This window comes from Ochotona curzoniae, unplaced genomic scaffold (assembly GCF_017591425.1).
Source record: "Ochotona curzoniae isolate NIBS_2020 unplaced genomic scaffold, NIBS_Ocur_1.0 scaffold_4505, whole genome shotgun sequence".
Taxonomy (NCBI): domain Eukaryota; kingdom Metazoa; phylum Chordata; class Mammalia; order Lagomorpha; family Ochotonidae; genus Ochotona; species Ochotona curzoniae.
The window spans coordinates 50,294,899-50,317,685 of record NW_024467118.1 but is presented as its reverse complement, the minus strand read 5'-3'; the positions used below and the strand labels follow the sequence as shown (position 1 = coordinate 50,317,685).

Sequence of the window (22,787 nt, the reverse complement as noted above, 5' to 3'; positions counted from 1 at the left end):
GCTTTCTGAAGAAAGAAATTCGAATAACTACTACAGTTGTAGTATATGTGCTGCCAAAGCAAGCACAACTGCTGGAGCTCTTAGTCAAGGGGGGTGAGTGAACTATGCAAAGTTCAGCCCAGCTTCTATAGAACAGCCTGGAAGGAAGCACAGAAATTGGCTCCTGATAAATAATACTATGCGGGTCATCATATAACTCTATCCCTAAAGTGGGATAGGAAGTGGGTTGCTACAGCAGAGTTGATTCCAGAAGGAATAAGTGTCCTCATTCATCATCACTCCTGTTCGTTTTCTCCAGAAGCTGCCAGTAGATTACCCTGGGCCTCACCAATAGCTCAAGAACTGTGATTAGCAAACACGGCAGGAGATTTAACAGTTCCTCATGAATTGCGTGGTTCGGCCATAATTTTATCCTTTGACAAGTAGAAAAGCATCACAATTACTAAAAAAAATGTTTTCATTAGTAAACTGCTTTCCTCTTTTTTTGTGGATTGTCTGTTTGAGAGGCACATTCACAGAGAGGAAAGATGGAAGAGAAGCCTTCCACTCCACTGGCTCTACACCCCAAATGACCACATTAGCCATAGCTAAACAGATCTGAAGCCAGGCGCCAGGAACTTCTGGTTCTCCCATGTGGGTGCAGGGACCCAGGGAGCTTTGAGCCATCCTCCATTGCTTTCCCAGGCCATCAGCAGGGAATTTCATTGAAGTGGAGAAGCCAGGACTTGAACCAGCACCTTCTATGGGATGTCAGATTTTCAGGTGGAGGATTAGTACTCAGAAACCAGGCCGACCCTGTTTGCCTCTTCTTTTTCCTTACGATTTTTATTTATTAAAAAAAAAAAAAAAACAAATCTTATTTATTTGAAAGACCAGAGTTAAAGAGAGGGAAAGACAGAGAGTTCCTCTAGATGCTGGTTCACTCCTCAAATGCCCACCCCAGCCAGGGCTGGGTCAGGATAAAGTTAGGAGCCATCTCTCATGTGGGAGGCAGGGACGCATGTAGTCAGGTGACTTTGTGCTGCTGTCCCCAAGCACCTCTACAGGGACTCCAAGAAGCTGAGGAACCCAGACTCAAGATTTGAGAGCTAAACCATTGTGCCCAGGTTGGCCCTTAAAGCTTTCCTCTTAAAACTTGTAAATAATCTGTTTTTCTTATAAATGTATCTTTCACTCTAAATTTATCTGTTCCACCCTGTAAAATCATCTTGTAAAATCTGAATCATGAACTTGAGGCATCTACTTTTTTAAATTGGCAAAACAATTGGTTAGCACTGTAATAGGGACAAGTTAAAACAGTAAGAAAACACCATGGATTCGCCATTAGATAGGCTGGGATTCTCATCCCGGAACTGTAGCCTCCTGCATTGAGGGCTCTGGTTTGGTTCATCTCTGCTGCATGTGCCTTATGATCTATGAATGCTTTCAAACCTCCCAGGTTAACGGGATATATAAAGAAACGGAGTCTAGCACAACATATTGAACTGTTTTAAGAATGACCTTAAAATGATGCATCTTCTAGAATTAATAACTGAAAAACAAAGGCTACCTTTAAGAGACTCCAGCATCTGAGAACTTTCCAGACACGTCTGCTCAATTCAAAGGATTTTGGACAAAGATGCCTGCCAAAATACGTAACTGTGGGTTCTAAAAACTCAAAGGATGCTGAGGATAATTGCAAGAGTAACAGATAAGACCTTCACAGAAAATGGCTGCCCCCAAGGCTTCAGAGGAGCAAGGATTGGGGAGAAAAAAAATTCCAGAGCAGAAAGGCAGGTTGCTCAGGCTTAGCAAGGAGGGACAAGAATGTGGTTTATTTAAAGGAGAGTAAGGAATTCGAGTTCAGAAGAGGGAAGGGGTGTGGAGTAACGCTGGAGATAAAGAATGTCTGAGTACCTGAAACTCTAGAAGGGTAGAACCAGATTTGGAGAGGATCAGAGAGCAAAGCACAAGAATTTTCTCATTGTCCAGTCAGCAGTTAAGAAAAAAAAAAAGGTACTGAAGTTGATTTGATTATCGTAGGTCGGATTGATGCAACAAAAGCCTTCCAGGGGACAGAAGTGTACATTTTAAGAAACTGCAGATTTCACTACTGAAGCCAACCGCGCAGAGCCGAGGGCTGTCCTCTTCTCCGTCCGTGCCAAACTGACGGGCAGTTCTCTCCACGCTTGCTTTTCTAGCTGTGAAAAACGTAATGATCACTGTCTTCAGCACACATTCTGGGAGAAACGAAATCAGGTGTTATTCTCTAGATAAAGTATTTGACAATTAATTTTTTGAAATGTATGGCTAAAGTGAAAACAGTTAGATTGTAGACTTTTCCTCCTGTGAATTTGTCAGTACGCACTTGAGGTTCATCTTAAAAATACGGAATTAGGAAGGGAACTACGACCCCCAGGCACTGTACAGTGAAGAAACTTAACCATCCATCCGCAGAGTGGGCTATTCAATATTCTCAGGGAGCTCATTAGAAATGCAAATTAGTTGACCCCACCCTAAAGCTATAGAGTCACAGGCCCCCGGGGTGGGGGTGGGGCCAAAGAAAACTCTGTTTCAGTAAACTCAGGTGATTCCAGGGCTGGCTGGCTGAAGTCTGAGAAGGACTCTCCTGGAGGAATTCCTGGGGTACTGTAGGAAACCTTGCAGAGGTCTACTCAGTGCTATGACGGGGAGCAACTGACAGACACAAACTCTCCAGGGCTGCAGCCGTGTTCCGGAAGGGAAATAACAGGATTACAGGTAAAGTAAGCTTTCTTCTTCTAGATCACTTCTTTCGTTGTTTTTAAGATTTTATTTGACACGCAGAGTTACTTTGAGAGGGGGGACAGAGAGGAAGAGGGAGAAATGCTCCATGTTCTGGCTCATTCCTCAGGGCCATGACGGAAGTTGAGCAGCCGGGCCGCGACGCTTCAACATGGGAAACCTCGCCGCTAACAGTGCTTTGGCGGTACTACTGACCCCGACAGAAAACCTTTTTCCTGGTTTTCTATAAAGTCCTAAAGAGATTTTAACTGAAAATGTAAATCTTCTGAAAGATTTTCTGGAGAAACTCAGAGACCAGAACTAAACTCTCTAGCACCCCAAGATTTAGAGATTGAAAAGACGTGGAGAAAAAAATTTTTTAGGATGCAGAGACCCAGAGCAGATAAGATAGGCTCTTGGAAACCAAGAGACGAAAATATTCTAGAAGGAAGGGCAAGGTCAGTTTTGTTGATGGCTTGTGAAGGTAAGACAGGAAAGTTATAGGGAGACCGAGGCAGAGTAAAAGCGATTATAGTATATTGAGAACTGGTTTTGTGGCCTGGGCTCGTAGTCTGGGTCACCTCTCTGTTGGGGTGAGAAAGAGCGGGGAGAATTTCTTTAAAAGTGTACCCAACGCTCGCCTCCGCCCGGAAAACACTTTTAGCAAGACAAAAGTGCCTTCCAGCCTTTAGCTTATCATGAAAATGGAAGGAAGTTACCAGTCACGCTCATCAGGTGGCTTTTTGTTTTATCAGAAACAAGCTGGAAAACAAATAAAAACAAGCTAGATGGGCCTTTCTCCTGCACCCTTGTTGATTGTGAACCGAGGTTCCAGTCACCAAAATGGTGCCTACGAGATACTACTGCCACCATTTTATTTGGCCTTTCCTCTCTTGGCGCCCCCTGCTGACACAATGAGAGATTTCTCTTAAATCGATTTTAACACTGAAATTGCATGAAAATTCTTTAATGTGAGACAATAATCGAGGTTGCCTTCGAATTCCCTGTGACAATTTCAGGACATCTTTGTGCTCAAAATCATTGATAAAAATATAAATAAGGTTTGCTTCTATATGTTGACATCTATATTTGCTGTATGAGAAATTAAAACAGCAGCTTAAGATGAATAATTCAGTAAACTTTTCATAATTATTGCAAAAGATAATTTCATTGTTTTTGCAAATTTCCATTTATTTCTTCTCAGTTATCCCAGTATGGGTATGCTGTTTACATTTAAGTAAGAAAATCAGTTCTCACAGGGTGCAGGATTAGCCCCGCGTCGGGCTCCTGACCCACTGGCAAGGGTCCCAGCACTTGTCTTCCAGGTACGTGAGAAAGGTAGCTTACATTTCTGGGTTACTAAGCCAGCCCCAACGCAGTTGGTACAGCCTCAGGTAATGCAGATGTGAACGCAATGAAAAGGTAAGGCAGTTCTTGGGAACCAGATTTTGAAAATGCTGCTTGAAAATCATACGCATGAGATGCAAAATACCTTTAAACTTTATGTCAGAAAAAAAAAAAAAGAATGAAGAGCTGGTTTAGTTGATGGCAAAGGAAGAAGGCTGTAGGACAGGACAGGGAATGCCGAGAGCTGTTCTGTCAGAAAGGCTAGCTGGCAAAGTGGGAGAGAATGGGAATAGGAGAGAGGATTTTGAGAAACTGGTACTTGATGTTAAGATGTCACCCCCCAAAATGACAAGACATAGAAGAAAGCAAGGAAAACTAAGTCAACTGAAAGTGTGCCTCACGGGGAAAGTTTACAAAATTCAAGCAGTAACACATTTCAACAATATGGTTAAAACAGCATTTCTAGGCAAACGGTAGAAACGTTGATCAAACATAATAACAGTTGTGATAGCAACAGAGATGCATATTATTGATTGCTTCGAAAATGAAACACGTAAGTGAAGGTTCTATTTCTTAAGAAAGTTTTATGGGTTGTTATTTTAAGAACCTAAATGCTCAGAGTCACAAAGTAGCCTGGACCTGCTGGGTTCAAAAATTGAAGGAGGCACTGAATTCTCACTCTCAGGTGCACCTTGGCAATCTTTGAATATGAATGGCTCCTTTAATTTGGTACCCTAGCACCTCACTTAAGGCTTTCAAAGAGTGTTACCTTGAATTTCTGCCACATTTGCACTACAAATGCCTAGTTTTACCTTCTCCTAGTCCCAGATTCACCCTTTGCTTAACACCCCGCCTCTTATTAGTAGTCTTTTACTTCCTAAATGACCTACCAGGAAGTGGTGAGACCTGATGCTGTTTTAGTTTTCAGCCTGTTGAGATTGTTAGAAAGTTTGATTCTCTGTGATCTTGCAACACTGGCTTACCTCTTGTCTCCTTCCCCAGGTACGGGGCTGCCTGAGGTCTGTGGGTCTGAGGAATCCAGGTTGGACTGACCTGCTGTCTACAGGAACAGTTTGCTTGGGTGTTTGATGTCTGACAGTTCACCTTGAGTGCACCTGCTCCCAAACCAGACGGCAGCCTGCCAGTCCTCTCCTCCTCAGAGTTTACACCAGGAACAGGACCCAAACACCACCAAGGAGCAGTAACCAGGATGTCCAAAACACTCAGCTCACAGCACATCCCAGAAGACGCCTACTGTGAGGTCCACCTGGAGCCACCACAGCTGTTCTGTGAAGATGACCAAGTCATACTCTGCAGCAAGTGCTCCCAGTCTCAGGAGCACAAGCATCACCTGGTATACGGGATACAAGAAGCTGCTGACAATTACAGGGTAAGCCTCTCTGCCCATCACAGGGCACTCTAGCCAGCTTGGGTTGATTGATTAATTGAGCAGAAGTTATGATCTGTCCAGATGTTGATGAAAGTGTAACAAACAAGTACCATGCTCAGCTGAGCCTTCAATTCCATGGCGAACAACAACAACCAAATACAGTCTATTCTTAGCCATTCAATTGTCTAATGCTAGGAATCCAACTCTCCTAAAGTGATGAACTTATCCAACGCTCTGTGACCTGTTTCTCCACAGAATTCATTCCAGGAAATGTTAAACACATTGAGAGAGAAACTTGAAGTAGCTAAAAGTGTATTGGCTGATGAGCAAGAAAGAATGGTGATGATTCAGGTCAGTACTTGTCTTGATTCTAGGAAGAAATACATTAATGACGTCGGGTAGCAAATAATGTAAACAAAGTCCAAAAATAAGCTGGAAAAATTTCTCAAATCCACAAGGATGAAAAATGCTAACATCTAAATGTATGGAGAGCTCTTAAGTCAATATGAAAAAGTCTAGAAATTCAATGTAAGAATGGAGAAATGAAAGTTTATTTTAAAAAAAAAAGGCACAATGTTTAAGATCTATTTTATTTGAAAGACAGTGACACAGGGAGAGACCTTGCATCTGTTGGTGCTAATTGAGTGCCACAACCTCAACTGAGGTAGGCAGAAGCCAGCAGCCAGGAATGCATCCAGGTCTGCCATGTGGCGGCAGGGGCCCACATACTTGGGCCATCTTCACCTCCCTTCCCAAGTGCATTGTGTGGGAGCATGACTCAAACCGATGCTGTGATACTGTCCAAGTGACTGTTTAATCCACTGGCTACCATAGCCCTGGCCCCTGCAAAGCACCATTTACACATACCAAAGGGCTTGAGCTTTGCTAGAGATGCAGACATATAAATTAACTAGATTAATTTGTTATGAAGTAGCACTTTCAACCTTTATTGGCAAGAATCAATAAGTTAACAATTTATAACAATAGCATTAAAGGAACTAATATCGTGGATCATAATGGTAGCCATGTAAATTGTGAAACTTTTTTAAAAGATTGATTTATTTTTATTAGAAAGGCAGATGCACAGAGAGGAGGAGACTCAGAAAGACCTTCCCTCTGCTGGATCACTCCGCAGGTGGCCACAACAGCCTGAGCTGAGCTAATCTGAGGAGCCAAGAGCCTCCTCTAGGTCTCCCACACATGATCAGGATCCCTAAGCCCTGGGCCGTCCTTGACTGCCCTCCCAGGGCACAAGCAGGGAGCTGGATGGGAAGTGGACCATCTGGGACACAAACCAGTGCCCATTTGAGATCTCGGTGTATGCAAGGCGAGGACTTTAGCCTCTATGCTACCATGCCGGGCCAATTGTGAAACCTTTTACAGAATAATTTGAGAAATGCTACCAAATCGAGACCTCGTCATCTATTATACATATCAATTTCAAACTGAGTGTTCAATTTTTAACCCCGTTCCATTTCACATGTTCCAGAGCTCTGGGTCTTCTTTTTCTTAGTTGTTATAGAAAAATAAATGTCCAGTTGTAGATGACAGAGGAAGAAAATAGTGTAACCGCAGAAGAATTTTTCAACCCGTTCCCATATTTCCCCAAGCATCGTACATTCATCAAAGATTAAAATCCCACTACTTGGCAGGCACGATGTGAAGTGCTGAGGGGCAGGAAAAGCAATTCTGAACTTGCAAGATTTACATTTCAGTGGACATAAACAAAATCAGTTGAGGGTTTTACATGATGGATACATTTTTAGTAAATTGGCCCAAGTCCTTGCATTCAGAAAATTGTATTTCAGAAGACTCGAAGAGGTGTGGGGTGAAGGGACACAGTTCTCTTAAACAAGATTATTTTGGGCAGAGGGAACACCCGTGTGGAACCGCATGAACAAAGTGGAGATTTTTAGAGGATGTAGCAAACGAGAAAAGGGTCCCAACATGGAATGCAGTTAGCTTTAAACAGCATGAGAAAACCTCTGCGAGGTTTAAGGGAGCAATGGCGATGTCCCTGCCATTTTCATGTTAATATTCTAGCTGCCAAGGTAAGAATAGAGGCTGAGAGCAAAGGGGAGGAGATCTGGATGGAAAGGCATGGCTGCTGTCACCAGGCCCAGGCGGTAAGAAGCCGCTGGCTCTTGGCTATATCAGGAGATGAAATATTATCTCTCCAATAACTGATTTCGGGGTCAGCATTTTTAGGTCAATGAGCGCAGCTGCCTGTGATGCCCGAGTCTCAGATGGGTGCTGGGTGGAGTCCTAGCTGCTGTACTTCATTCCAGCTCCCCCTGGGAGAGCAGTTGAAAATGGCCCAACTCCTCGGCCCCCTGCCATCCACTCACATGGCAAGTCCAGATGCGGTTCCAGGCTCCTGGTTTCACCACAGCCACTGCAATCTTTTGGGATGGAAGATTTCTCATTCTCTCTCTAAATCTGTCTTTTCAAGTATATTAATGAATCTTTTAAAATACTACTTCCATATACATTATCTTCAGCCCAGACTTCCAAATGGAAATTTATATGTCCAAATTCCCGCTTGGCATCTCTTTCTGGATATTTAATGGGCCAATCAAATTCAGCCATATCCAGAGCTGAGTTTCTAATATGCTCCCTACCTCTGAAATCTAGCCTTTGTGTAGATACTCTATGAGGGTTAGTCAGTGTCTTCCAGTTGCTTGGTCAAAAAGCCTTTGTGTAGGGCCCGACGTGATAGTGTAGTGGTTAAAGTCCTCGCCTTGCATGCGCCGGGATTCCATATGGGCGCAGGTTCTAATCCCAGCGCTTCCCATCTACCTTCCCTGCTTGTGGACTTTCTTTTATTTTTATTGGAAAGGTGGATATACAGAGAGGAGGAGAGACAGAGAGAGAGGAAGGTCTTCCATACGATGATTCACTCCCCAAGTGAGTGCAACGACCGGTGCTGACCCGATCCGAATCTAGGAACTTAGACCCTCCTCCAGCTCTCCCACACAGGTGCAGGGTCCCAAGGCTTTGGGCTGTCCTTGACTGCTTTCCCAGCACACAGCAGGGGGCTGGATGGGAAGTGGAGCTGCCGGAATTAGAACCGGCAACCATATGGGATCCAAACGCGTTCAAGGCAAGGACTGTAAGCCGCTAGGCCACTGCACCGGGGCCAAGCCTTTGGGCTTACATTGATCTTTTTTTTTTTCCCACACACCCCTAACTAAATCACATTTTAATGGCACTAACATCTGGTCTTCCTTGTTCACAGAAGCTGTAGCTTTTCAGCTTTTCTGAATTAACTTAGGTGTATTTCCTGCTTTAACCTCGTGGTGATTTCTTCACTGATTTTGAAGCACATTTTCTTTTTGCATTTGGATTTCTTTCCCTGTACTTTATATTTTCTCATCTTTGTACTGGAGTTAGAGAAGGAAAAACAAGTACGTTGTGGTCAATGTGTTATGTTTAACCTCAAATCTATCTGTGTCTATGAGGAAGGAAGAGGAGCAGAATTTTAAAAGGATGATTGAGTCTGAATATAGAACAAAGTTCCATTTGCTGAGTGAAGAAAATTACCGGAACTCTCTGAAGCTTGAAGAATACATGTGTGACTCACATTTGAGAGAAGCCAGTGTGACTCTCCTGGCCAAGTTCGGCATGGAGCTGGAGGAGAAGTCCCGAGAAATGCTACAGGTGAGTTGTTGAAAACAGCGTCTGTCTGTATTTAAGACATAAACAATGAGTAAGTGTGCCAGTTGCAGAATAAGACGTCCAGGGACAACTGTAGATGTGTTCAATAACTGTATATAACCATTCGGCGACTATGTTTATGCTTACAGCAATTCAGTGTCTGTGTGTTTATCCTTATCCGTGCATGAAAAGGCACGGAGATGAGCCAGCGCCGTAAACGGGCTTCACTATACTTCACTATAAGCCATTGGTCAGAATTTAATTTTTGAAAACATGCTGTTGGAGCTTTTGTCCAGGATTTGATCTTTGTGGGTCTGTTGCTTAACCTCTGACTCAAGTCCTTCAATTGTAAGAAGGAGCTAACATTGTTCTCTAATTATAATGTTGCTGTGAGGTCTGAGAAAGATAAGACCATACTCCATCAAATAGTGTCTTGCTGGGTTGGTGTGAAAGCATAGTGGGCTAAATCTCTACCTGCAGCTCCAGCATCCCATGTGGATGCTGGTTCAAGTCTCAGCTGCTCCACTTCCAATTCAGCTATCTGATTATGGCCTGGAAAAATGACCAATGCTGGCCTAAGTCCTAGGATCCCTGCACCCACATGGGAGATTCAGAAGAAGCTACTGGCTCCCAGCTTTGGGTGGCTCAGCTGCAGCTATTGAGTCCATCCAGGAAGTGAACCAGTGGATGGAAGATCTCTCTCCCTCTCTTTGTGCCTTCTCTCTGTGAAATTAAACAACTGATGAATAGTGCATATTATTATCACTCATATAGCATTTATTGCTAGTAAGAGATTAGACAAAACCTGCAGGAGTGAACATCTTACTTAGTAGTTAAGACTCTTGCATTCCATACCCATAGGGCGTGTGTTTGAGTGCTGCCTCTGTCTCCAGCTTGTTGCTGATGCAGCTGTAATGGCTGAAGTCATTGGGTTGCTGCCATCCATGTGCGAGAACCAGATAGAGTTTCTGGTTTCGGCCTCAGCCTAGCCCTGGACATTGAGCACGCACACACTCTCTCTCTGTCCTCCGCCCCCCATTATCTGGCTTCCTGCATCTCAAATAAATAAATGTTTAAAATGTGAAAAGACAGAATTTGCATTATCAACAAGCAACTCGCAGATAAATCGTACTATATATATAATGTGGAGTACTCTTGAGCATGTGGAAGGACACCATGGCTCTTGGTGCAGGAATAGGGAACCCGGCACTCTCCAAGAAGCAACTTTTCTCATGAATGCTTCAATATAATATGCCGTTGTTTATGGATATTTTGGATTTTTTCCTTAAATAATCATGCTTATCAAGGTAGAATGCACATGAAAGGATAGAAAGAAAATGCTTAGCAGTTGCTTAACTATTAGTAATTAATTGATGCAATTTACTTTATTTAAATTGCTTATATTTCAATGGGAATTTAATGAAGAAAATAGAAGAGTGCAGTGTGCTTTAGGTGCATATTAATCTGAGTATTTGGGCTACTTGTAAACACATCCCTCTTGAATTAAAACATATCAAATATCAATTATTATACTTCTGGTGAGCTGTCCAGCTTGACAAGGCCTTAATTATGTCCAGTTTTAAGTGGCAGGCAGAATAACAGGTTTCTAATGATAGAGTTGAGTTAGAATTAGTGAATGGGATGTTACCGGTTGGAAAAATAACAAAAAATACTTCTGCAGAGACTGACTGTTCTGGGGAGAGAGAACATGAACAAGCTGAAGGAGAGTGAAGCCCGGGTTTCGGAGCAGATCTGCAGCATCCAGAGCATCATCACGGAGCTCAGCGACAAGTGTGAGGAGCCTGCCTTCACAGTGCTCCAGGTAAACCTCTGGGCAGGAAGTGGGACGTGGACAGTCCTCATGCGGGAACTCGGAGAACATGGTGTCCAGGGCTCCGCAACCATGCACGAGGTCCTCACCGCTGTTTTCCAGTTGCTTTCTGAATTGTCATAAACTTATGGGATTCTGTCAGTTACTATGAGATGAGTTTTCATTGTAAACTTATCAAAGAGCAGGTTTGACCTAATTATTCTTCCATAGGATCCATTGCCAAATTGTGGTATATCATATTTTCTTTTTGTTTTTATGTTTTTATTTATTTGAAAGGCAGAGTTACAGATAGAAAGGTCTTTCACCTACTGGGTCCCCAAATATTTGCAACTGCCAGACTGAAGCCAGGAACCCAGAACTCCGTCTGGGTGTCTCATGCAGGTGCAGAGGTCCAAGGACTTTGGCCATGTTCTGTTGCTTTCCCAGGCACATTAGCAGGGAGTACAGAGGCCTTGAACCAGAGCTCATATACAATTTAACCCTCGGTGCCATAATGCTGGCTCCTCCATGTTATAGCTTACAAGCATAGAAAAGATGCTGAAATACTTTTTGTTTGTTTTATACCAAAGAAGCAAATATGTATGTACATATGTGCTTGCTAACATGCACAGCTATACTGTGGGAAGCTTAAAGAACTATGCACAATTAAATACTAAAAGTTAGGCGGAATGGCATTGTGGTATAGTGAATGAAGCCACTGTGATACTAGCATCCCATCTGTATGCTGGTTCATGTCCTATCTACTCCACTTCTGATTCAGCTTCCAGATAATAACCAAGAAAAACAGCATAAGATGGCCCAAGTGCTTGGACTCCTGTCACACATATGGAAGTTTAGATGAGTTTGCCCAGCCCTGGCCTTCACAACCATTGGGGGAGTGAACCAGTGGATGAACTCGGCTTTCTCTGTATACAGTTTCTGTTACTTTGCCTTTAAATAAATAATTAATTAATTAAAAGTAAAGCATTCATATACTTTGTCTAACCAAAATATGTACAAGACATGTCTGCTTAATTACCAACAACATTGCAAACCAAGGTGAGATCTATTTGTATGGCGTATGGTAAGGTCCAAGTGTTGTTATTTCCAATCCCCAGCCCCCAACACATGTGTACTTTGGAAATTCTCACCTCAAAACGTGATAGTATTAGGAGGAGGACCTTTGGGAAGCTATTAGTCCTGGGTACAGATGCCATGAACTCATTAGTGCCTTTATAAAACTTCAAAACCAATTATCCCTTTCAAAACAGTAAACAATCTACAAGAATTCAGCAGACATCAAATCTACCAGGGTGTGGGTCTTGAAATTCCCAGACTGCAGAGTTGCAAGAAATCCTGTTGCACTAAGTTTCCTGGACTCTGTTGTATTTTATTATAGCACTCTAACCAGACTAAATATTTCATATGTTAAACTTTATATACTAGCACACATTGCCTTTTTAGAAAGTAACTATTTTTTAACATCTGTTGTGTTTCCCTTTGCAAGGTGAAAGATTGGATTATAAGTTTGTCAACTTAATATCTCTTGACAAACCATTAGGAAAGTGTTAAGTTCTGGAAATTCTGGAGCTAAATCTAGTTTCAGACTGTTTAGGCAGATAGGTCTCAATTATGTTCAGATCCTGAGCTGTCTGCAGCTACCCGTGCCAGCCTTCCTCTGCTTGGGTCTAACCATCACCATCACAGAAAGCTAATAGACTGCACCATCTGAAGGGTTTTGACTTATCACATGAGGCTGAAAAAAAATTACAGGAACATTGAGTTCGTTATTGCAAAAGAAGATATTTTCATGAGTTAAGCTCTGGGGTGGGAAGGAGGGAACACCTTGGTTCAAATACCCCCGCAGTGACCTTGTCTCTTTCTCTTCTTAGAATGCAAGACATATTTTGGAAAGGTAAGTACTCAGAGTGGGATGTGCTGATGAGCACACGAGGGTGGGACTGCTGGGAGAGGAAGAGGGAGGTCCTTTTGGCAGAATGTGGTGAGGTCCAGCTTGGAGGGCGAGGACTGGGGTCTGTGCACATCGCTGAGATTGTCCTTTCTTTATAGGAGCAAGTCTCTCCTGCTTCAGTGTCTGGAGCCTGCTCATATCACAGAGATGAGTTTGTGCCATATAAAAGGAATGAGCAAAATGCTAAGAGTGCTCCAAAGTAAGTTGACACCTACCCATGATTTTAGGGCCCTTTGATTTTTGTAGTTAAGAATCAAGTGACCACACCATCGTAAACAAAACTAAGCTCTACTAGTTTAAAGATTTAGCAAAATTTAAGCCCGGCGCGATGGTGTAGTGGTTAAGGTCCTCGCCTTGCACGCCCGGGATCCCATATAGGCGCCGGTTCTAATCCTGGCAGCCCTGCTTCCCATCCAGCTCCCTGCTTGTGAAAATAAATCTTAAAAAAAAAATTTAGCAAAATTTGTATGTATTAGCGTTCAACAAAATAGCTACATGATTATTTGTTAAAAATTTTTTTCTGCAAATATTCTTTATGACTTTTCCAACCCTAAAACATAAATGCAGACAGATTTTCATTACTTAAAAATATAAAACTTCCTGGGGGAAAATGCTAGCATACATGACAAAATTTATGTCTTCTTTAGCTATGGCTTTGCCATTTTCCAGACTTTAGTTTCAGTGAAACCACAATGTCTGGCCTTTTGAATCCTCCTGGCTCACTTGGCAAAGCAGAATAATGACGCGTCAAAATCAGTGGTTTTTTTTTTTTTAATTGTTGGGAGTATTTTATGCGAGGATATATGCTCATTTATGCTTTTCCAAGTTCATGGACACCTAGTTGCACTCAACTTTTTGCTATAAATTTGACACTGAATTTTTGTGTAGATATACTTCATATTGCTTGATTCAGAAGGAGGATTACAAATTGCTTTCCAAATTGTCAGTACCATTTTGCATTCTTACTAGTAACGGTTGTTGCTACATCCTCTCCAGCTTTTCTTACTTATTTTTTTTAAAGATTGATGTTATTTTTATTGGAAAGGTAGATATAGAGAGGAGGAGAGACAGAGAGGAAGATCTTCCATCCGATGGTTCACTCCCAAAGCAGCCACAACGGCTGGAGCTGAGCCAATACAAAGCCAAGACCCAGGAGCTTCTTCCTGGTCTCCCACACAGGTGCAGGGTCCCAAGGCTTTGGGCCGTCCTCAACTGCTTTCCCAGGCCACAGGCAGGGAGCTGGATGGGAATTGGGGCTGCTGGGATTAGAACCAGCGTCCATATGGGATCCCAGCATGATCAAGGCGAGGACTTTAACCACTAAGCCACCGCACCGGACCCGTTATTTTGTTTTTTAGAGCCAACCTTGTACATGTGTAATGGTATCTCATTTTTAAAAATTTGTATTTCTGGAATTTGTTCTCTTTTTTTATTTAACATTTATTTATCTTACATGTGCTTTGCGAATAATTTCTCCTCATTAAATTTGTATTCTTGTTTCCCTGACCATGTCTTTTAAAGAATAGAAGTTTTGTGTTTTTGATGAAGTTTAATTATGAATTGTTCCATTAGGACTTGTGTTTCATCTATAACTTATTTGCTTTCTTTGTAGTTTTGAGTTTACATTAGGTCTGTGATCCATTAGGAGTTAATATGTGCATATATCTCAAAAATGGCACAAATATTTTGTTCCTGTTTCTCTCTCTTTGGTTTGTTTCTGTTTTGGCAAATGAGCAGGCAGTTTTTCCAGGGCTGTCTGCTGGTGAAACAGATATCATTGCTTGATTGAATTGACTCGACACCCTTGTTGGAAATCAATTTGCATATATGACCAGGTCTAATTATGGATTATAACAGTCCTGTTCATCATTGAGTCTATTCTTTTACCAATACAACATTGGCTTGGTTGATAGCCAAATAGCATTGAAGGAAAATGCTGTCAGTTTGCCAAATTTATTCCTTTCAGAATTTATTCTAAATTCTTTGCTTTTCTATATAAAGTTTCAAAGTCACCTTGTTGATGCTTCAGAATAAGCTTCCTTGGGATTTGGTGGATATTACCTTGAATCTGCAGACCAGTTTGGGGAACACTGCATATTGACAATACAGAGACAGAGATTTCAGAGAGAATGGGCAGAGATGGAAACATCTCATCTTCAGGCTCGTCCTCTAAATGCCTTCCATAGCTAGGGCTTGCACAAGCTGACACCAGGCACCAGAAACTCCGCGTCGTTAAAGCAAGAAGCCAAGTACTTGGACCATCCTCTGGTGCCTGCCAGGCACATTACCAGGAAGCTGGGTCACAAGTGGAGACACAAATGTGAACAGGATGTGGACATTCCAGATGGCACCTCAACATACTGTGCCACACATTTGCCCCAGTGATTTGTAGTTCTCAGCATTCAAATATAGGTGTTTTTTTTTTTTGGGGGGGGGGGACTATAATACTTGATTACTTTTTTTTGAAGATTTATTTATTTTTATTACAAAGTCAGATTTACACAGAGGAGAGACAGAGAAGAAGATCTTCCGTTCGATGATTCACTCCCCAAGTGAGCGCAACGGCTGGAGCTGAGCCAATAAGTCAGGAGCCTTTTCCAGGTCACCAAGGGGGGTGTAGGGTCCCAAGGCTTTGGGCCATCCTTGATTGCTTTCCCAGGTCACAAGCAGGGAGCTGGATGGGAAGCGGGGCTGCTGGGATTAGAACCAGTACCCATATGGGATCCTGGTGCGTTCAAGGCGAGGACTTAAGTCACTAGGCTATTGTGCCGGGCCATAATACTTGAATTTTTTAGAGCTATTATAAATGTTTTTAAACATCAGTTTTTAATTTACACTTCATTTATTTCTAATTTATTATGGATATCTAGAAATCAAAACTGTTTATACGTTTGAGTCCTACAGCTATGTTACACTCATTCATAGCGACTTATACAGATAGATTCCCTGTGATTTTCTAATGAAAAACTAACGTTATCTGTAAGTATTGTCAGTTTCATTTCTTTCTTTCTAATCTGCCAGCATATCTCTTATTTTTCTTGCCTTATTTGTATTGGCTTAGGTTTTTAATATGTTGAATAGGAGTCAGCAGAGTGGACACTTGTCTTCATCCTGACCTTTAGGAAGAAGAAATTTAAAATTTTCACCTAAAGTTTCCTGTTAGCTATGGGTTCATATAGTTTCACTTCATCTTGTTGGAGGAAGCTTCTCTGTTCTAGTTTGCTAAAAAAATTGTGTCATTCATATATAGTAAGTTAAAGTATAAAACTGTTGTGGTGCATTAAGCTTGCTGCTATTGTATTTGAGAACTCTATTTGGTGTCAGCTGCTCTTAATCTAACTTCCTGCTAAAGTAACTGGAGAGGAGGCAAAGGACAAAGTGCTTGCTTGCTGCCACCCATGTGGGAGACCGGGACGGATTCCCCTTTGGCCAGGCACAGACCTCGCTTTTCAGACATCTGGGGAAGGAACCAGATGATCGAGTATAGCCTCTCTCTCTCTCTCTCTGTCATTCTGCCTTTCAAATAAATAAAAACCAAATCTTTTTTAAGAAAATCCAAAAGTATTCAAGAGCTTTTTATATATCTTGACAGGTTCATTTTTTTTCTTCTGTTAATATGGTAAACTATATTGATCGATTTTTCTATATTGAGCTAGTCTTGTCATTTCCAGGTTAGACACTTAGAAATGATGCTTTACCCATTTTATACGTTGCTGTATTTCGCATATTAATATTTTGTTAAGATTTTATGCATTCGGGGCCGGCGGCGCGGCTTACCTTGAACGCACCTGGGATCCCATATGGGCGCCGGTTCTAATCCCAGCAGTCCCACTTTCCATTCAGCTCCCTGCTTGTGGCCTGGGAAAGCAGTCAAGGGCGGCCCAAAGCTTTGGGACCCTGAACCCGTGTGGGAGACCCGGAAGAAGTTCCTGGCTCCTGGCTTCGGATCGGCATAGCATTGGCCGTTGCACTCACTTGGGGAGTGAATCATCGGACGTAAGATCATCCTCTCTGTATATCTGACTTTCCAATAAATAAATAAATCTTTTTTAAAAAAAGATTTTATGCATTCATATTCATGAAGGATATTATTCTTTCACTATTTTTTCTTGTAATAATCAAGTGCTAATTTTACCCTGATTGGTTTTGGTTTGAGTAATCTATTTCGTTCATTATCAGATCGGTTTAGTCTTTGTTCCTGTATTTCCTATATCTTACAACTACTCCTAAAGTTCCTTTTTCCTTTCTAGCAGTGTGCCTTAAGAGCACATGCTTGATGTTTCACGTTTCTGAAATTCTTTACAGGTTTATTTCTGCCAGTTGCACTCATTAGCAATTTTAAAGTGTGTGCATAATGATTTTTGATAGTACATTTCCCGTTCTTTGTCATATTATTTTTAGAAAGTCTTCGCTGCTGCTAGGAATGAAAACGTGTATTTTTCCAGAGAAAGTCTACAGTTGTTTCTGCCAGCCTTCTGTAGACATTAAGGGTCTTGGACAACCTGAAATTTAAAGTGCAAGGCCTGTGCTCTTTGAGACCATTCTAATCATGTGAATTGAGCTTCCAGTCCGAGCTTTAAGTCAGTTTCATTTACTGGAGTTAAGGAACAGGTCTTGGTGCTGTTGGATTAGATGTTAGAAAAAGTAAGAAACAAAGGACTACCCTAGCTTCTGCTTTAATCACCGAGAGCAGTAAAGGTGCTGTTCAGTGAGAAGCATCGACTGCGGAGGACGCGAACGGGAGTTCCACTTTGGATATATTATGCTTGAAATTCCAATGTTATGTCTGAGTACTATTTGCCAATCTGTTTGTGGAATGAGCCATGAACATGTAGAAAACACTTTTAAGTAAACCAAGTCAAGTCACCAAGGGAAGGAGATATGAGACCGGTCAGTTTCAATCTTATTTCAGTTGTAAGGAATCATATTGAGCTTTCTTGTTGTGAGCTTGATTTTCTGGAACATTCCATAAGTTTTCCAGTCTCTGCTAGTACAAGGGCACTCTGCAAAGTTTGTGGGAAAATAGAAACGTGTATTTTGGGAAAAGATAATTTGAAAATCTGTATGCAATTTTCTAATAACATTTTCTATGAACTTGTTGAAGAGTATTTTCTATGAACTATATTGTATGCATAGACTTAAAAGCATTTATGTGATAAAGCCAACTCACTTTAATTCCATCTGCATGAACTTTTTGATGTATACTCAACAGTACTTAATATCAATGTTTTTTTAGGAATTCAAGTCACATTCTGGGGGAGATTTAAAATACCTGGACTGATTAGACAGATAAGAGCCAAATAACTTTTGTTCTACGGTCAGACTTGTGTTTCTGACCGCTCCAGGCCTTATCAAGATCTTTAAGAAACTAGAGTTGGGACAGCCCCTTGGTTGAAGGTACTTCTAAATCTTCCATCAGTCCAGTATTCTTGATTTCATTCTTCTTCCTCAGGCACAAACATCTCTTTTGATTGTTTTATTGACTTCTTTTTCATGATGCTCACTTACCGAAGTACAGCTTGGAGATTCCTTTTCCTGGACCCTCCTCATATCTGTGCCCACTCAGCCACAGACCTGCATGGCAGTGTCTCTTGCATTGCTATCAATGAACTCCAAGGTTAACTTAATGTCTCTCTCCTTACAGGAAGCATAACTTTGGATCCTGAAGCGGCTCATGCCTGCCTGGTTTTATCAGAGGATCGGAGAAGCATGAGATGCGGCAATACCCAGCAGGCTGAGGCTGGCCACCCGGAGAGATTTGATTTTGGTGCCACGGTATTAGGTGTGGAATGCTTCACCTCTGGGCAGCACTACTGGGAGGTAGATGTGAGGAAGGCCACCAAGTGGCAGTTGGGTGTATGCAGGGATTCAGCGCAGAGGAAAGACAGCAGGCCCGGCAGCCCTGGGGAGAGAGTCTTACTCATGGGAGCCAAGATGGGGGCCGAGTACACCTTCTGGGTCTTCCCACCTTTAAAAAAAGTCCCCCTAAAAAAGCAAATACTGCAAGTTGGGGTTTTTCTAGACTATAAATATGGGCAGGTATCCTTCTATGATGCAATGGAAGGATCCCTCATTTATAACTTCTCTTGTCTTCCCTTCCAAGGAGCTCTTAAGCCTGTATTTTCTCTTTGTATCCCAAATGGAAGCACTGATTCAGACAGTCTCACTGTTTGCCCTCCTCGTGTTCTTTCTTGAAATGCTACTGTGAACCCTTAACCTTCCATTATGGGTTAACCCAACACTGCAAGAAACCAGAAGGCTAAGAACAAGGCTTTGTGAAATAATGTATATAAAGTTATTCAATAAAAGACTGGCTTGAACTGGAATCCATTTTAGTTGAGCCTTTGCACTGATGTGACTGTCAATGCATGTTTACTGGAAGAAGTTGCACGTAAGTTGAATTCTGAATGATGGTAACTGAGAGATAATAGGCTTGTTAGAACAACGAGTGCCTAACACATCATAGGCTGGAGTAATCAGAGAATCAATATGTTCTAGGATGGTGAAGATTAGGTTAAGAATTCTTGCTATGTTGAAAACACTTGCAGAATGACGTATAATTAGGAGGAAACACAGGACCTTGGATTTGAGTCTATCATCAGAGTGCCTTGTTGAAGTAATATCCTGTCACTGACATTCAGGCCTAATTTTGTCAATGGTACCAAGACTTCTAACATTTATTATTCCAAATAGAGAGCTATTACTTAATATGCCTATATATTTTATGTAGACAGCAAAGAGGTATTGTAGTAAATGTGAATTTTCAAAAATAGTTTTGAGGTGGTTTTTTCTGCTTCTCTGACAAGGAAAAATTCAGTCTTTGAAAAGGAACCCCACAGTTCAAGGCTTCAAAACACACAAGAAATATTGTAAAGATGTATTTGCTCTCCTTTTTCTTTGATAAACCACTGAAAAATGCTGTGTCCTAAATCCCTGCCCAGGTGGTTATATAATGCTGAGAAGAAAGCAAAATATTTACTGGGGGACTTTTATATGAAACATTTACATACTTCATCTCCCTCAGTGTGTTAAGCAATCTATTAAGTATTATTAATCTTATTACTCAAGTATAGAAGATGAAGCTCAGCTGGTTTAGCTTTCCTGAAGTTAGGTTTCTATGAAGTAACAAGGATAAGGAACTAAATATAGATTACCATGTGAAAAGACGAGCCCTGCGTGAAATTTTAATACATGGGCTCCTACTGTGATGGCTAGCATAGAGGGCAGTGATTCAGTTCTATCCAAGTTTTCTAAAAATGTAAGCCAGTTTCTACATGAAATGGTGGAAGCGTGTTAGTTGCATTGTACTGTGTGTGTTGCAGAAGCTAAGTTCTTCAAGATAGGAAGAGATAAATATGAGAAAATTGCTTGTGTTAATTTCAAATGTCTGGATGTTATAGCCTTAATCATTTGCCTTTGGGGGAACATTTTTTTTTTATTTGTTTTCTCTGTGTCTGTCTACATCTCAAAGACATTCAGCACGTGCGTGCACACACACACACACACATTTCTCTTCTACTACTTCATTCCCCGGATGCCAGCAGTACCTTGGGCTAGACCAGCCTGATTCCCCCCCAAGTCGGGTACTCATTGTAGATGCCCCATGTGGGTAGAAGGTACCCTTTACTGAAGCAACAAGGTCTGCATTAGCAGAAATCTGGAAGCAGAAACACAGCAGAGATCTGCTCAAGCACTCGGAGAAGTGGTGCAGGCATCCCAGGTGGCGTCACCACAGTACTAAGCACCGCTCATGGGGAAGCTTTGCACTGAACAGCTAGGATTCTCCTGGCTCCTGGCTTCAGATAGCTCAGCTGTGGCCGCCGCGGCCACCTGGGGAGTTAATCAACAGATGGAAGATCTTTCTCTCTGTCTCTTCTTCTCTCTGTATATCTGACTTTCCAATAAACATAAGTAAATCTTTAAAAAAGAAAAATCTGCAGCCCAGGTTTTACACCCTGTGAAAACCATTCTCATTTTGAGGCAGTAATAAAAGTGCCAGGATTATGTTCCTTCTCAACACTAAAGACCTCATTTATAAGCTTTGTTTGATCAAAGTTTTTGGAGGGGTTCAATAGTTGACATTTTTTTTTTACTTTGAATAACAGAAAGCAAGTTCATCTTCATTATAGAGATGCTTCCTCATTTCTAGTTGCAATGAGCCAAGTTGTTCTACTTTGTATTGAGTTTTTTTTATTATTATTATTATTGAAAGGCAGATATACAAAGAGAAGTAGAGACAGATCTCCCAGTATTCATTCCCTAAGTGGCAATGGCCAGAGCTGAGCCCATTTGATGCCAGAAGCCAGGAACAACTTCTGGATCTCCCACACAGGTGCGGCGTTCCAAGGCTTTGGGCCATCCTCAACTGCTTTCCCAGACCACGAGCAGGGAGCTGGATGGGAGGTAGAGCAGCAAGGATACAAACTGGCATCCATATGGGATCCTGGCACAAGCAAGGCAAGGATTTAGCCACTGAGCCATCATGCCAAGCCCCATTATCAAAAGTCTAGGTTTTTAAGAAATCTTTGGCTAGGGATCAGAGATTGGCAAAAATTTTCTACAAAAACCAAAAGTTAGAAAAAGAGATAACTAATATTTTAGGCTTTATTGAAATCCTGACCCTCTTGAAGCCGAGTGTGGTCCTAGACAATACTTAGATGAATATGACCCTCTCACTCCTGACACCTGTTGTTAAGTTTCTCTATAGTCACTGGAGAGAGCCATTTAAAAAGATGCTTTCTTAGAGCTGTTTATTTGGAAAGTAGAACAAGAGAGTGAGGAAGAACATGATCTTTCACACACTGGTTTATTCCTCAAATACCCAGAGCAGCTGAGAACGAGCCTGACTCGAGTCACAAACCAGGAACTTCCAGGTCACGCATGCGGGTGGGAAGCAGCCAACTTCTCGAGCCTCCCCTGGTGCACACTATCAGGAAGCTGGGCTGCAAGCAGAGCAACAGGAACTTAACCAGGCACCCCGATTTAAGGCACTGGTATTTCAAGAGGTGACTGTCAACAATTCTCACTCCTGCGGGCAACCTGCGCAATGATGAATCGGGCAAATGGTATCAAGCTGACAAAAGCCTTTCAGTGGCTTCTCACTGCTTCTAGAATAAAGGCCTGGTCTCTCAGGAGATGCGTGGCTCAGCACACACTCACCATCTTGCCTGTCTCCCCTGCCTTTGAATTCCACTGTTAATAACTAATCCCAAACATAGAAACCAAAAGACAAAGCAGTGTGTCCTCACTCCAGGATGTTATCTCACACCATTACAAGGATTGTTTAAATTCTAAGAGAATTACTTGTTTTGACTTTGCTGTTTACCATTTACAGACAGTCTATACACTGTGAAGTTGAATTTTAACTTGGATTATTATCTAGGAGAAAATATCCTCTCAGAGGTTTTGGTTTGATTGCCCTGTAGAGTATTGGACAATTTTGTCTCTAGCCTAAGCAATCTTATTTTTAACATTCCTTTTTATCCATTGTAATCTTTATATCCAGTTTTTTAATTCTCTCAAAACCAGTTTCACCATCTGACTAGTTCCCTAATTAATGACTGAGTTACATCCTTAACAATATTCATCTGTATCTGCATGATGCTCCTGTTACGCTCTTGAAAATAGTACTTTGGATGAAGGTAATGTGACACAGCAAATTAGGCCGCCACTTGGGATGCCCCTGTGTGCTGGTTTGACTCCTGATGACTTCCAACTTCCTGCTAGTGTGTCTTAGGAAGGCATCGGAGACCCAGATGGAGTTCTTGGCTCTTGATTTCATCATGACCTAGCCCAAGCTGATGTCAGCATATTGGGGAGTGAATAAGCAGATTGAACACCATTTTTTTCACTCTGCATTTCAAGTGATA

At 41.8% G+C, this 22,787-nt stretch overlaps 1 protein-coding gene across 1 annotated transcript; it reads left to right on the top strand.

The window, feature by feature from the left end:
- The first annotated feature begins 5,299 nt into the window (after positions 1-5,299).
- Positions 5,300-19,238, top strand: TRIML2 (tripartite motif family like 2). The gene is made up of 7 exons (XM_040966260.1): positions 5,300-5,479; positions 5,735-5,830; positions 8,945-9,139; positions 10,818-10,958; positions 12,839-12,861; positions 13,017-13,117; positions 18,563-19,238. Exons 1-7 carry the CDS (start codon positions 5,300-5,302, stop codon positions 19,111-19,113), a joined length of 1,287 nt encoding a protein of 428 aa, XP_040822194.1. The 3' UTR covers positions 19,114-19,238.
- Positions 19,239-22,787: the final 3,549 nt, after the last annotated feature.

What these genes read in the sequence shown, in the direction of transcription:
- TRIML2 (XM_040966260.1), top strand. Translation starts at nt 5,300, where the DNA reads ATGTCCAAAACACTCAGCTCACAGCACATCCCAGAAGACGCCTACTGT. An exon ending in CTGCCTTCACAGTGCTCCAG is followed by an intron (nt 10,959 to 12,838) that starts GTAAACCTCTGG and finishes TTCTCTTCTTAG; the next exon opens with AATGCAAGACATATTTTGGA. An exon ending in AATGCTAAGAGTGCTCCAAA is followed by an intron (nt 13,118 to 18,562) that starts GTAAGTTGACAC and finishes CTCTCCTTACAG; the next exon opens with GAAGCATAACTTTGGATCCT.